This window comes from Echinops telfairi, unplaced genomic scaffold, assembly GCF_000313985.2.
Source record: "Echinops telfairi isolate 266 unplaced genomic scaffold, ASM31398v2 ScPeMD7_7410;HRSCAF=8448, whole genome shotgun sequence".
NCBI lineage: Eukaryota > Metazoa > Chordata > Mammalia > Afrosoricida > Tenrecidae > Echinops > Echinops telfairi.
In genome coordinates this window covers 3,017,345-3,032,374 of record NW_022111310.1, presented here as the reverse complement: position 1 = coordinate 3,032,374, position 15,030 = coordinate 3,017,345, and the positions used below count along the sequence as shown (strand labels likewise).

The 15,030-nt window shown below is 55.3% G+C and overlaps 1 protein-coding gene across 1 annotated transcript in view; it reads left to right on the top strand.

Moving 5' to 3' along the window:
• Positions 1-15,030, top strand: part of GABBR2 (gamma-aminobutyric acid type B receptor subunit 2) — a 265,401-nt gene that overhangs the window by 71,159 nt on the left and 179,212 nt on the right. The window contains exon 3 of the mRNA XM_004711077.2: positions 10,100-10,201. Within this exon, the coding sequence (XP_004711134.2) occupies positions 10,100-10,201 (102 nt within the window). The remainder of the gene's footprint in view (positions 1-10,099; positions 10,202-15,030) is intronic.

Sequence of the window (15,030 nt, the reverse complement as noted above, 5' to 3'; positions counted from 1 at the left end):
CATCCCCAGCGTAAGCCTTGAGTTTCTCTAGAGAGCCATTTCAGACTCCTTCTGGCACGCCCGGCCGCTCCTGTGTGAATCAGCAGATGTAGGCGCAGGTGGGGGTAGGGGTGGGGGGGCGCAGAGGCTCCCCAAGCTGTGCTTGGCTGCTCGCCCTGGGAAGACAGCACATCACACAGTTTGCCATCTCAAGTTTGTGAACAGCTGCCTCCCTGCCCTCTGTGGGGATTCTCACCGAGCACCACACCTCTGCTCCTTCGGGGGGGGGGGGGGGGGGGGGGTGCTGCAAAGACACCTCCCACTTCAGTGCCCGTGAACCCGCTTCAGGGTCCTGTGGGGTCCGCCAGCCACTGTGGGAGGGCCCACTCTCGTGGGTTTAGGCCCCGTGGCTCTGCCACCGTTTCTCCCCTTCCCTCAGATGCCACATTTTGCCTTCTCATAAACATAGTCATGTATTGAACTCCAGTGGCTGGGAGCCCTTGGCATCGACTGGCTTATCTTAACCTCTTTGCCAACAACCCTTAGCAGAGGTTGTGGCCATGGCCTTTTGCAAGGTGAGAGAAGAGCCCCGGGAGGTGCCTTGCTTGTCTAAGGCTGCACTGGCAGTGTGACCTTGCTGGCTACAAACCTTGAGCTCCCAGATCAGACCTCAGCCTCCCTAGAGGGAGGAGATAGGACTTCAGGCTCTTTGTGATCGGTTTAGAGCAGGGATCCACAAACTATGGCCTCCCTCCTCCCCCCCCCACCACACCCTGTTTTTGCAAATACAGTTTTATTGGAACAGAGTGATGCCCGTTCACGTACTCGCTATGTGTGACTGCTCTTGCAATACGATGACCGAGTTGAGCAGCTGCAACAGACTACGTATGGTTTGTACAGCCTAAAATATTGACCGCCTGACCCTTTACAGAAAAGGCTTGTTAACCCCTTGAAGTGTGAACTGTGAAAGAAAATGACCCCACAGTAAACCCCAGCTGTATGGCCCAGGGCAACCGACTCAACTTCTCTGAACCTCACTTGACTTATCCATACAATGATGACGATTATGCCTTTGGGGTTCATACTGGTGATGAGTCGGAGGGAGGGTGTGAGGGGCTCAGTAGCCATGAGTCTTCAGGATCGATCCCACCATTTCCACTTACCAACCACAGCCATGCGGCCTGCTCTGCCTTCTCCCCTCCGGTTTTCCTCTCTGGAACATTCCGGCCTTCCTGCCTCAACACGCTTCCTCCTCTCTGATCCCCAGAGTGCAGCCCCTCCTAGGCCAGCCCTCCCCTGGGAAGGCGAGGCAGCCCTGTAGCCGATGCTCATCCCAGACAGGTGGTCTCATCCAGCCGTTCCTGACTGAGCCGGGCTATTTTGCTAGCAGGGGTCAGACAGGCTTCTGGACCCTCTAGGCACTCACAGCCAGAGACAGGCAGCTAGATGGACAGATGAACAGCCATGACCATGTGACAGATAACCTTGGTGTCTTCAGAGCCTGGTCCCCTTTGGAAAATTCCACTTGGAGTCTGCTGAGTAGATACCTGTTCCCCGGAGCTGCTGGATCCCGCCCTAGGACGATGCGTTATAAAACTGCTGAGACCAGCACCGCCTTAAAGGCTGCCCCCGGGCTGCCCGCTGGCTCAGCACTTTGGTGCAACGTCCACCCCGGGCTCCGGGCCGCTCACCTGGCCAACACCCCTCCCTGATACACTCAGCCCCTCCGGGCCTGGCTGGCTTCACAGGCTCCAGGCCAGGGGATGACTGAACATGTCTCCTGACCTTGGCAGCAGCTCCTGGGTGCTTCAGCCTTCCCCGTGCAGCAGCAGCCCTGATGCCAAGGGCAAATGACCCAGGAACAAGGGAAGCACGGGCTGGCTTGTGCTTACTTGCTCATCTGTCGGGAATCATTTCACTTCCTTTTCATCGCAAACGAGAAACATCTTCTTTCGTGCCACAGATGAGCAACGTGTCTTGTACCACCGAAGGGGTGCGGAGGATGTGGAGGAAGTGGGGGGAGGGTGGGAACAACTTCTTTCCTGCCAGGGGGACGGGGCAGGGAGATGTGTGCCTGGCTTCCAGAGGGACTCGAAGCCAAACAGCCACTGCTAGACCCAAGCCAGGGAGGGGCGGGCAAAAGCTCTGAATGCTTTCTCCTCCTATCGTGGACACCCACGGGGGCCTCCCGTTGGCCAAGCCTGACCAGATACAAGGAACCACGGGGCTGCATGAAGCTGCCCAGGCAGGTCCAATCCTAGGCACAGAACAGGGCGGGGCAGGGTGGGCATGTCCCCTGCCTGCTTCTTCCCTCAGACCCTGAGTGAGTGTAGAGGGAGGAGAGGAAGAGAGGCCGGCTCTGGGGAACAGTTTGCTGAGGGTGGCCCCTACCTTCTGATCCTCCCTTCACCCCCCACTCAGAGGGGTCTGGAGGAAGCCGGCTGTCTGTGAAGCAGAGAAGAGCGGTGAGAAGCCAGCAGTGGGGAGGAAGCGTGGAAGGGAAGCACAATCCCCTGGATTTGAGGGGCAGGTGACCCCCCAACAGCTCAGCGAGCTATTCCCTCAGGGGGCAGAGAATCCACCCCCTGGGTGCCACGCCACCATGTGCTCCTCGTTCCTGGGGTCCCTTCTCAGAGAGCCAGCAGGCAGCCCTGCCCTCCACTGGGAGCCTCAACACCTTCTGCAGAACCCCCACCTGCTATGCCGGGAGCTCACTCCCACCTGAAGACCTGTGGGTCCTGGGACCACCTAGAAACGTTCTGCCGCTAGGGAAGCAGAAGTCTACTTCCCTTTGGCTGCCCACGGGTCCCGCCCTGCTCCTCTCCTCCAGGACGGGATGCCCAGGCAGGCTGCTTGTCCCACAGACTTGGATTTCTCCACGCGGCGCCATGGTGGAGCCACCAGGAGCAGGAGTGGGGCCAGCCAGGAGCTGCTGGTCAGCCCTGCTGCCTGCAGCGCTCCGGGCGGCTTCCGGCCCACCATCCCTCTTCCATTGTGGAGTCAGGCTCGCACTCGCTGATTTCCCACGGAGGCTGGGATTCATCATCTTAACTGGATAATGTCTCCGCTTTATTAATACCCAAATATTTTTGTAGATGTTGGTCTGGTCCCACGAGTCTGCCGCAATTAAAGCCATCGGCACTCTCTTCCAAGAAGAGCAACAGGATCCTGATAGCTAATTTTGTTCCCCAGCAGTTCTGTGTCTCGGGTGCAGCCGGCTCTGCTGATGGCTCAGAGGGTGGCAAGTGGAGGAGGGCCAGGGCGGCGGGCTTGTGGCGATGTGGGAGTTAGGAGGTTCAGGGCACGCCAGCAGAGGGCTCAGGAAGCCTTGGGCCTTGAGGCTGGAACCTTCTCTCTCCACTAAGACGTCAGCTCTCTGAGAACAGAGCTGGTCTGGTTCACCCCCAGCATCCAGTGCGGAGCCTGGCCTGCACCAGGTGCTCAGAATTCTCTGATGAATGCAGAAGGAATCAGGTGCGCCCAGGCTTGTCTGTAGAATCAGGTGCATCCTCCGCCTGGAGGGGGTTCCTGTCTTGCAGAGTTGAGTGCCTCCTGGGGGGCAGAGGAGGGTCCTGGGACAGTGCAGCTGGACCTCGAGCCTCTAGATGGCCCCCTGTGAATGAGAGAAGCAGGTAGCGCTATCGCACCCTGTGAGGACCCCTTTGGGGCCCCCACGAGGCAGCTGGCCACTAGAGTCCCCTGAAGACAGTGCTCATCGGCATGTTCACTTAAGTGACCGTCCTTTCTGGGCATCTCACTCATGTCCATGCTCGCCTAGAGTGAGGCCGGTGCACATGGGGCAGTGCCTCAGGCTGTTGTGCATCAGGCTACTAGGAGTCAGAACTGACTCACGGCAACACAGGTTCTCACTGGAGGAAAGGAGGGGGGGCAGGTTCCCTGCTCCCTAGGAGGTGCCGTCTCGGAAACCTGCAGGGCCAGGTCTCCTCTGTCCTATCACATGTGTCACTGTGAGTCAGAACAGACTCTGGTCTCGAGCAGTGGTTCTCCACCTTCCTCAGGCCGCGACCCTTTCATACAGTTCCTCCTGTGGTGGTGGCCCCCCAACCATAACGTTATTTTCGTTGCTACTACATCACTGTCATTTTGCTACTGTAATGAATCGGGCGACCCCTGTGAAAGGGTTGTTCGACCCCCAAAGGGGTCACGACCCACAGGTTGAGAACCGATGCTCTAGGTTATCATGCCTACTGCCATGGGGGTGATCCCCGATCTTGGGTTTCTGAAACTGCACCCTCCCGGGATCTAGTTATTTGGCGTAGTGGTTACACGTTTGGCTGTGATCCACAAGGACGAAGTTCAAAATCACCAGCCTCTCCGAGGGAGAAAGATGAGGGCTTCTTCTCCCGTCAAGAGTCACAGTCCGGGAAACCCACGGGGTAACCCGCCTTGTCCCAGAGGTGGCTGTGAGTCGGCATCAGCTCGATAGCTCGATGGAGTGGGGTCTTTGAAATCCAAAAATCAGGGGCACTGTTTGTAGGCACACATTCTTCTGTCAGTGCCCGTCAGATTAGGAAAGGTGGACATACACACAACCCACCGACCCCTGTATCAGAATCTGCATTTTAACAAGATCCCGGATTCTAACGCAGGAAGTCTGGAGCAGAAACATAGATGCTGAGTAGGGGCAGAACCAGAATGAACCAGTTCAAAACCCCACGCCCCACGTGGATACCTTTCTACTAGGATAGAAGTGTCTACTAGGAACCTCAGCACCGCCCATTGTTGCCTGGGCAACGAAAGGTAAACTTCAAGTAGGCAAAGCGTGCGGCAGGTGGGATGCTTAAACATATCCTTCCCCGAAACCACAAGCTGTTGTGATGAAAGAACTCCCTTCTCCAGCATCCCGGACCTGCTTGCCATCTGATACCAGGAGCTTACTACCTACCGAGACAGCCCTCTCCGTCATTAGAAAGTCACCAATGGTCTGAAGCCAAATTCTGCCTTCCCGGACCACCCTCCAGCTCCGGAGTGCCCGGTACCACGTGGCAACCCTTCACTGACTGAAGGTAGCCATCCCTCCCCGCCTCCATCTACCCTTCTCCGGGCTAATTTTTTAATTAGCTTAAATTAATGGCGGTTCCTGGGAAGCACCAGCCCCAGCAAAAGTGACCTGAATTATTCAAAGATTTGAGTGTTTCGAATGCTGTTTATCCTAATTAGCATCTTAACGGCTGCGGTGGCCTCTGCCTAGGAAGAGCGGCGTTCTCCCGTGTCCCGTATTTTAATGGGTTTTCCTTGAATGAACGGTTTAATCGTGTGAAGACACATTTCATGAATGAATAGAAGTAAATTTATAATTGTACGCTTTAGTCAGGTAAGAGGAGTGACATTTCCGCACAATCCAGGGCTATATATATAACAAGAGCATTTGAATGACAAAGTAGGTTACCTCGGCTTCCATAGGAGAGCTGGGAATTCGCTTTGCTCTCAGGTTCATTTTGCAACCTGATTAGAATTTGCAGAGGGTTGTAAAGTACACGTGCAGCCGGTCTGGCTCGCCCCCTCTCACCTGGGCCTCTGCTCTCTGGGGCGATGGCTCAGCTGGTCCAGTGGCCTGGGGAGGAACCACGGTCACCATAGCCAGTGTCCTCGAGCCTTGGGTATTCCTGCAGCCTCCACTGCCCTGTCAGACATGTGGTGAGAACTTGTGACCCACCACTAGCCCAATGTTGTACTTCTGCCCTTCTCCCTGCCCATCTCCCCCTCTTGCCTTCTTCTCTCCACTTAAAGCCAGTGTTGGCTCCTGGTGCCAGGAGGGGGAGGCTCTAGGCGACTACGGAGGGATTCGGGGTCCTTTCAGGGTGGAGCAGGTGGGTGGGAGGAGAGGAGAGGTAGCCTGGATCTGGAGAAAGTGGGGGTAGGTGACTTAGGGGAGCATCAGGGATTGGTCCAGCCAAGTGACAGCCCTGTGGCTCTTACCCCTGAAGGTCTTTAGTGGTAGAACTCAAGCCTTGCTTGTGGGACACCTGAGTCCAGCTCCTGGCCAATGCTCTTCACCTGCCTTCACCACCGGCCCCCTCCCTCAGTGGAGGTCGGCGTGTTGCCCTAATGCAAATTTCAGTGGAGGTCCCAGTCTGAAGTGGCCCTGTAAGAAAGGTCTGTGGGTGTACCTCTGAGAAAGCAGCCAGGGAAACCCTGTGGTCTCACCGTGGGCTGATCCACAACCAGCCCCGGGAAGACACCCAAGCTGAGAAGGCTTCGCTTCCGTGTGCCTGCGGTGGCCGAGCCAGAACCGTGGCAGCTAACCACCACCACCTCATCTGCACGCCCAGAATCATTGGTGGTGGTGGTGGTTGTTGTTGTTGTTGGGTGCCGAGAGGCTGGTTCTGACTCCCTTTGGCAGCAGATTGAAACACTGCCTGGCCCCGTGCCACCCTCGCAATCACTGTTGTGTTTGAGCCTATTGTTGCAGCCCCTGTGCCAATCCATCTGCGCCCTCGTGTCAGGGGTCTTCCTCCTCTACACCCATCCCCACTTCACCATGTGGGAGAAAGACGGGGCTTTCTACTCCCGTAAGCGGCGGCAGTCTCAGAAACCCGATGCCGGGTGTCGCCGGGAGTCAGCATGGACCCGACCTCACTAACCATGCTGCCCGTTTCTGGAGACTGGCCTCGTCACTCTCGTGTCCTCAGAGCTCCTTGGTGGGACTTGAATCACATGGGGAGCTATAAGCTGCAGATGCCTGGGCCCGGAGACTCTGATTTCATCGTCCTAGGATGCAGCCGAGGCGCCAGGCTAGTCAACATCTTGACTGGGACCTCGTGGGAGACCCTGCGCCAGAGCCAGCAGCTCACGCCACTTTCGGGCTCCTGGCCCTTCGAAATTACGTAACACGATAGATGCTTGCTGTTTACGCTGTTACCCCGGGGCAGGGCACTAGATGGCTAACACAGACTGGTCATTGCCAAGCCGTCCCTCAGGTCAATAATTCCCTGCCTCCTCCACCGTCTCCAGGGGCGTTTGCCTGGAGAACTGCTGTAGCCCCTCACAGGCCTTACCTACACTTGACATTGGTCACCTGGTCGTAGGCTCAGCCAGAAAACTTTCGGTAGTTTGTTTTCCCAACCCATTTGCTTTCTCGGCTCTTTGCCTTCTCCAAACTGCCCACTTCTCCGCCCACAGCTGGTTGCCTGGAGAAAGACGGGCTGTGCCCTCCTTGCCCCGCATGGGAATGAGACTGCACCCCGTCACTTGAAGAAATGAGGCCATTGTCATGGCTTCATGGAAATGACAAGTCTCTGTCCCCCTCTTCTTCCATGGCCTGGGGACAAGCAGACCCACTGACCCCTGCATCCAACAGCACAACTGGCCTGACGGTGTTACTCTCTGGGCAGGCCCAGCCCCTGGCTCCTACTTTTGCCCCACAGCCTCTGATTTCTCCTGGGTCTTGACGTATTTCAAGATGTTGGGCTTCCTTGGAGCTTGAAGTCTGTGTTTGGATGGGAAAGTTCTTAGTTGGATGTTTGACTCCCAGGACTTCATGGGAGGCCGGAGGGGGCTGGAGGGGCCTCAGCCCTTGTCACCTTAATACTCCCACACCCTGATATCAACACCCCACAAAAGGGTCCTTGCTGTCTGTGTGCTTTTGTCCTGTGTCTATTGTATCCTGGGCCTGGTCTGAGGTGGCCAGACCGGAGGAGGACCGTCCCCTTCTCCAATCTAGATGTAATATCTTTTAAAATGTGGTTCCTAGTTCCACCACTTTTTCGCACAGTGTTACGGACATATAATTCATATACCACACCGTTCGAGGATTTGAAGACGTACATTTTTAAATTGTGCATCATCAGCACAAGCAACGGTAGGACATAGTCTTTATTTTTGTGCTCGCTGGTGTTAGCTTCCCTTTCCCCTCGACCTCCTCTGCCTTAACCTTAAGAAACTATTAATCTAGTTACTGTCCCGAAAACTTTACCTGTTCTGGATTTCATATACGTAAACACGTGCAAATAGAACAAACAACTATAACAAAATAAAACACCGAAAAACATCTATCCAAGAAAGCAGGGAATGATGCAAACGATCACAAAGGAAGCGGTCATAGGGGAGCACGTGGTGAGATGTGACATTTTAACCTCACTACGGCTGCACTGTTCACTCTCTGCTGTGCTCAGGGCTAGGCTCTTCATCTCCTCCATCAGTGGGCTGAGGAAACTCGATGAAGGCTTGCTCCCTGTGGGTCTCTGCAAATGGATTGTGGCCTGTCTTCCGTTGCCCTTTGCAAACTTGGTGTTCAGAATTGAAGCTCCAATGTATTTCCCTCCTCTGATCTTATCTTTTATTCTTTACAATCCTCGGATCACCCAGGCTGATGTGCTTTTCCCACATGGGCTTCCCTAACACCTCACATACCTGGCTGCTTGTTGAAAGGAAGCTTTAAAGACCCCAGACACTATTCTTTCAAATAGCCAGGCACCACAAAATTTCTTCACCACACTTCGCTGTAGCACCAGATCTTTCGTGATCACTTCAGGGGGGTAAGTAGGGAGCAGGGCCACATCATAAGAGCTGATCATTCTTAGATTAGGGTTTAAAATGAAGTGCAAGCTCCCAATCCATTCATATATTTAAGATATATATATATCCCTGTTTTACCTTCTTAGCAGCATTATCAGCTTTTTGAGAATCATGTAAGTGACCTTCATGGGGCCTTTGGTAATCCAATAATGTTGTTGGATGTCAGGCCTTGAGTGCCGGATTGCCATCTGCTCTGACCCTGCCTGGCTCGCAGGTCCTGTCCACATCTGGCGGGATCCAAGCTCACTCAGAAACATGGAGAGAACTCGGACTGGGTGTCCCACCTCGGTGTCTTCATCTGAAGAAGGAGGGGCAGGCTGGGTCCCCCCCCCCCCGAAGTTTTATTCTTGTTGGTGTGCCATTCTGGTGGCCTGCACCTGCCTTCTCTCTGCACGTGCGGGACAGCTGTGCCGGACAGTTGCATACAAATAACTCCACACACTTTCACGCGCATGTGTGGGCATCAAGTCCAGCTTTTAAGCATGTCTGGACTTCAGGGATTTTAAAAGCCGTTCAACATCTCTAGTGTCTTCTTGGGGCTTTGAACAACCTGTGAGTGGCTGGCTGACTTAAGAGCACTGGGGGAAGTGGCTTGTGGAAAGAGAGCACCAGGCCTTGACTGGCCAGGACCGGCGGTTTGTGCGTGCGGCTGCATCGTGGGGCCGTTGGCAGGTTTTCCGTGTTGGGTCATTGCTGTGTCTCCACCACACGCACAAAAGACCAACCAGGGGACCCACTGACATCCGGAGAAGGATTTGAGGGGGCCAAAATCAATGGTCATGGCCAAATCAGCATTTTTTCAATCAACTAATCGTTCCTCAAATTGCAACCATGGACAGGATTCAGTCTGAGGGCAACCGCTTCTATCTTTAAAAAAACAACAACATAAAAACCGTTTATCCTGCTGTGTTTTGAGCTTTCTGGGGTGGGGGGAGTGCAGACGAAAAGAGCAAATTGCAATGGACCACCTTTCAGACGTAATATGTGTCCATACTGTGCTCCGCGAGCCTCCAGCTCTCTGAAGGAAATAAATATGTCCATTCCCACGGAGACTTCCCTCGACTCCCCATCTGTGGAGGTGGCTTCTCAGGGAGCATCCTGCCTCTCTGAGACACGTGGGGCCACATGATTCAGGACCCTTGGGCACAGGCACACAGGGTCCACCCACGGTTGAGACGAGAAGGGAAGGAGTGGAGGCCCAGAGAGAGGACAGGGCCCACAAAGTGTCACTCTCCTAAGCAAGCGGGTGGCAGGGCTGGGCCCCCACTCCCAGCACCAGCACCCCGGGTTCACAGCCCGTGAGTTACACACATGCCCCGCCCAGGAGCTCCGGACAACCAGAGTCCAGCCCTGTGCCTCTGTGGCCTCCTTGTGCCCAGCTTCCAAGCGCAGGGCTGCCTGGGGAAGGGAGGAGACTGGCTGCAACGAGGAAAATCTCAGTCCTGCTTTTCTGTTGTGAGGAAGCAGAGGACACGGGTTTGGAACCACCTCGCTCAGGTGGGCCGTTTCCGCAGGGTGGAGCCTCTGTGCCGACCCCGTGGCCACCTGCACACCCACCTTGTGCTTTTGTTCTTTGTGGCAGGTGAGGAACGACCTGACGGGGGTGCTGTACGGGGAGGACATCGAGATCTCAGACACAGAGAGCTTCTCCAGCGACCCCTGCACCAGCGTCAAGAAGCTGAAGGTTCGTGCCCTGGGCGCAGCGGGTCAGCGGGTGGGGGCACAGACACTCGTGGGGCCCCCAAGGGCCGTGACGAGACGGATCTGAGGTTGGCGCCGTTACCTTTCGTCTGTGGCATCCGCCACTTAGGGAGAGGTGCCTGGCTTTTCCTGGTCTCTTGTCCAGCGCTGGCCAAAAGCCTGCGTGCCGGTTGTACAGCAACCTGGGACTCACCCAGCAGCCTGCGAGGCAGGTAGGGCACAGGTCGTCCACATCTCTGCTCTGAAAAGACTCCGAGAGACAGAAGCCCAAAGGTCCTGAGTCCTGACCCCTACCTGCTGACCATCCCTGAAGGACGGAAAGGGTCATTCTGAAGTTCCCTCCATTGTAAATAGGTCTCTAACTTTCATCCCATCAGCAAACATGCACCAACTTCTTTTCTGGGAAGGGTTCTCCCAGGCTCCCAGACACCACTGCGTGCCCTGGGGCATGAGGAAGACAGGCCCCTCTGGGGACATGGGAGCAAAAGGGGGGAAGTGATTCATCCCACCTGGGCAATGGGAGAGGGTTTCAGCCAAGCCTCTGAAGCAGCCACAACCGTTGTTTGGGGCGCTGGGGCAACAGGCAGGATCTGGATCTGCAGGAGGCCCACTGGGGAGAGTGGGGAGGCTCAGAGGGCAGAGCAGCCTGCTCCTGGAGACCGGGGTGAGGGATGCTGAGGCTGGAGACAGAGCTAATGCGACCTTTGATCCCAGGGGCAGGGGCAGGAGGGGAGACTGCTGGGTACTGTAGCAGCGACAGACTCAGACAGAGCTGAGCACACCGTCCGGATACCGACCGCTATTGTGTCTCTTCTGTCCAGGAGTCTGCGTCCTAGGCTACGCCTGTGGCCACTTAGATGTTTGCCATCCTAACCCCAGTTCACAGAAGAGGAGCCTGGGGGCCAGAGGGTGGGGGGCAAAATGAGTGTGGTCTGTGTTGTGCACGTGCCACGCTCCATCTGCCTGGCAGCACAGGCAACTGCCGCAGACATGGGCATGGGCAGGCGAAGGACGGGCCACAGGCCACTGGGCTGGGCTGGGGTGTGCCACGCCTGCAGTGCGCAGCCTGGCTGTGTGTTCTGCAGGATGATGGCCCAGAAGGCTGCACTGCTGGGGCTGGAGGTTTGGCAGAACTAGGGGTGGGGGTACGTTGTGACCCTGCAGGGAGCACTTGGAGGTGCCGAGCGGGAAAGGTGGGCCAGTGACACTCTGCTGCCACACCTGCGGTGTCTCCCCAGGGCAAACACTTGAAACAGCTTCCTATGCCTCCAAGTCCCGGTGGCGTTCTCTCGGCCGCTTTCAAGTGCAGAGGGCCTTTGTGTGCGGCACCGAGGCCCTAGTGCAAGCCAGCGAGACATCGGATTGGAACTGGGCGGGGCGCTCATCACCTGCCTTGGCTGCAAAAGCAGCAGAATAGGAGTCATATCAACAACGGTGGAAACAGCAGCTGCCTGTCCCCGTGCACCAATGGAGGGCCAGGGCCCTGCACACCCCAGCTCCTACTGCTCACAGAGCAGGGATTCTTACACCCCCACTTCACAGACAGGGGGCTTGAGGAACTCACCCCCAAATAACCCAGCTAGAAGAGGGGGAAGCATGCTCCTGTACTGTCCCTCACCCCCCGCACTCTGAGCATGGAGTGACATCACAGACGCTGCTGAGAGCAGGGCCCAGGACTGCATGCTCAGCTTGTTGGAAAAAAAGCCTCGACTTAGAATGTTCATCCCCCCCACCCCACCCCTGACTCCTGCTCTGGGTTAGTCTGTTCTCTCCTCCGTCCTCCCATTCAGAGCGGCCTGCCACGCACCCCTTATTTAACATGAAACTCCCTTCCCCTGCTCCCTTTGCCCCTCTTGTGCCCACTTCCTTTACCCCGTGGATGGGCACCCAGCCCTCTGCTCCTTTGACGCCTGAGTCCATTTCTCTCCTGTCTCCTCACTGGGAGGCCGGGGCGCCATCGGTCTCGGTACTGGTTTGGTTTCCCAGAACTTCCAGCCAGACCCAGAGTCCATGAAACGGCCCTGCCAGCCCCCCCACCCCCCACCCCCAAATCTCTGCTCTCTCGTGGGCTCAGCTGGAGAACACATCGAGGACAAGGGGGAACCTGGGGTATTCAAATGGTGAAAGTCTGCCAGGAGTGAATAGAGAGCAGGGTGAAGGCCAAGGCCAAGTGCCCCTGAGAATGTGGAAGACAAGCTGGAGATGGTTTCCAAGACTCCAAGGATCCAACAGATCCATCCAGTGGGGCTGGAGAAGGGGGACCTGGTGGGGAAATCCGAAGGGGGGAAAGGACAGGGGACCACGATGCAAAGCGAATGCATAGTTGTCCCAGCAGCGCTGAGCTCACCCAGCATCTGGCTCTAGGTTTCCAACCAAAGGAAGCAGGGCTCCCTGGGGAAATGACTGGTTCTATGGCTCCAGCAGGAAGGGTGGAAATTGAGCCCGGAGCCCCTTGTGGTGTCCGGAAGCAAGGAGATGTTCTCAGAAAACCGCAGGGACAGGGCCGTGTCCAAGGGACACAAGAGCCGACAGAACGAGCCCCCAGGGGCTAAGCATTAACCCATCCCAGCCGAACATTGAAGAAGGTGGTATTGTGTTAGAACCCCAAGGATAACATTCGTATCCTCCACCCTACTGATTTAAATCTGCATGACTAAGTAAATGGGAAATCCTAGACAAGTCTCTGGTACTCGAGTCCTCATAATGTATGCAGCTAGATCCCCGTCAAAGAGGTGGAGTTTAGTGTCCCAGCCCTGGGCTGGGACGTGTTGGCCAAGAGGATGGGATGGGAAGAGGGAGGGAAAGAAGTTCCTTTGCAGAGGAGGAATGTGGCCGGCACTGCGTCAGCCAGCGACTCAAGGTTGACGCCTACGGTGATCAGTTCGTGTTGATGGTGAACGCTTTTGATGTGATAAAAATGGGCTTGACCTCCGTGGCCTTCCTTCCGAAAACACAGAAAGCCATCAGGCAAATCCCAACGGAGGAGGGGCACTCGGCAGGCACCCGACCACGGCACCTCCAAACTGTCAAGGTCATGAAAAATGAGCAAAGCTCCCTGGAGCCTCTGGGACATGCCCACTGAGCATACCACAGCTACTCTGGCCGGATCCTGGGACAGAGAAAGGGTGCCTGAGGGAGAGAGTGGGACAACCCGAGGGACATGTGGACTGTAGTTGACAACGACCTATCCATTTGGGGTATAGGGATGTTTATAAACACACTGAAGCGGTGAATTCAAGGACTCGGGGCATATGAGAACTCTCTGAACTATCATTGCAATTTCTCTATAAGTCAAAAACTAGTCCCCAATAAAAAAGTATATTTTTAAAAAAGGAAAAGAGATGTGTATCCAGCCATTCAAAACTGCCAGCATTCAACTTCTTTGTAGCAGCCTATTCAGCCATTTCATATGATCCAACCCGCTACGTACAAAGGCGAGCCGGGCTTTCTCTGCTGTGGCAAAAATCATTGGAAAGAGGGCAATACTGTGACAAATGTTGGCAAAGGGTCCAGGCATAAAAGAGGGGAAACGGTACAGATAGCGAGGCCAGGAGGAATCACGTGAAGGTCTCACCAAGGCACAAAACCCAGGCCATTCTACGACTCCATGGAAGCAGGCAAGAGACGCGCTGTCCCAGCTACGTGCCCTTCGTGCAGCCAGCGAGTCCTTGAAGTCCGCAGCCAGCCGTCGAGAGCAATGGCAAAGCTTTAGAGCGGAGGTCGTGCTAGAAGGGCGGCGCAGGGACCACCAGAACCTGCGGGAAGGGAGCCGAGTTGACACAATCATGATCAGAGGGGGTGCAGGTAGGAACATCATTTAGAAAGCAAATATAAAAAAAATAAAAAGAAAAAAAATAAAAAAATAAAAAAAAGAAAGCAAATATGCCTACAGAGTGCAAGACCGAGGGGGTCAGAATCATAAATGCGGTGTGAAAATCCGAGCTAAATGAACAGAAATGGAGAGCGGGGGAGGGGCGTCAACCCCGCGGTCTTTCAAAAAGTGGCCTTCACTTGATTCCTCCTGGCCTCGCTATCTGTAAACTAAGGAATGCCTTGAAATTTTAATAGCAAATATAAAGAAAACAGGATCTGACTCGAGGCCAACGAGAGTTGAGTCTTCCAAACAGAATGATTCTGGCCATACCTTCAAGTAGGTTCCACCAAAACTCCAAACCCACGGCTGCAAAGTGGGTTCTGGCCTGTGGAGACCCAGTGGGGCAGAGGACAACTGCCCCATATGCTTTCTAAGGCCCTGGTGGCGCTTTGGGTTAGGCGCTAGGCAACTAACCGCAGAGCCAGAAATTCAAACTCACCAACCACACCATGGAGGCTGTCTGCTCCTGTAAGATCTACGGTCTCGGCAATCCAAGCACCTCTCTAGGGTCACTGTGGGTTGGACTAGATGTGATGGCAGTGGGTCATCTCTACGGAAGCCGGCTGGCGCAGCACATCCTTCTCCCACCGACCCGAGTGCGCGACCACACAGAGCTTCTTCAAAGAGGTCAAGCCCACTATGGAAGGGCACAGACTTTCGGATTGTGTTGACTTTTTTGATTGCTTAGAACAGATAAACCACGTGACCCAGAAAGGTAAGATAACCGCCAGTTTGCCAAGCAGACCTAACTGAAGCAGGCATTGCCGTATGCTTCAGCCCACCGAGAATCCACGGGAAAGGTGTTCAGCAGGATCAAGGAGGGCCATTTGTATAGACAAGGGTCCAGTTCAGCGTGAGAGGAGCACGCGGTGGACTATACCACTCTCAATCACATCTCAGTGAGACGGAGGACGCAGCGCCTGTTATCAACACAAAGA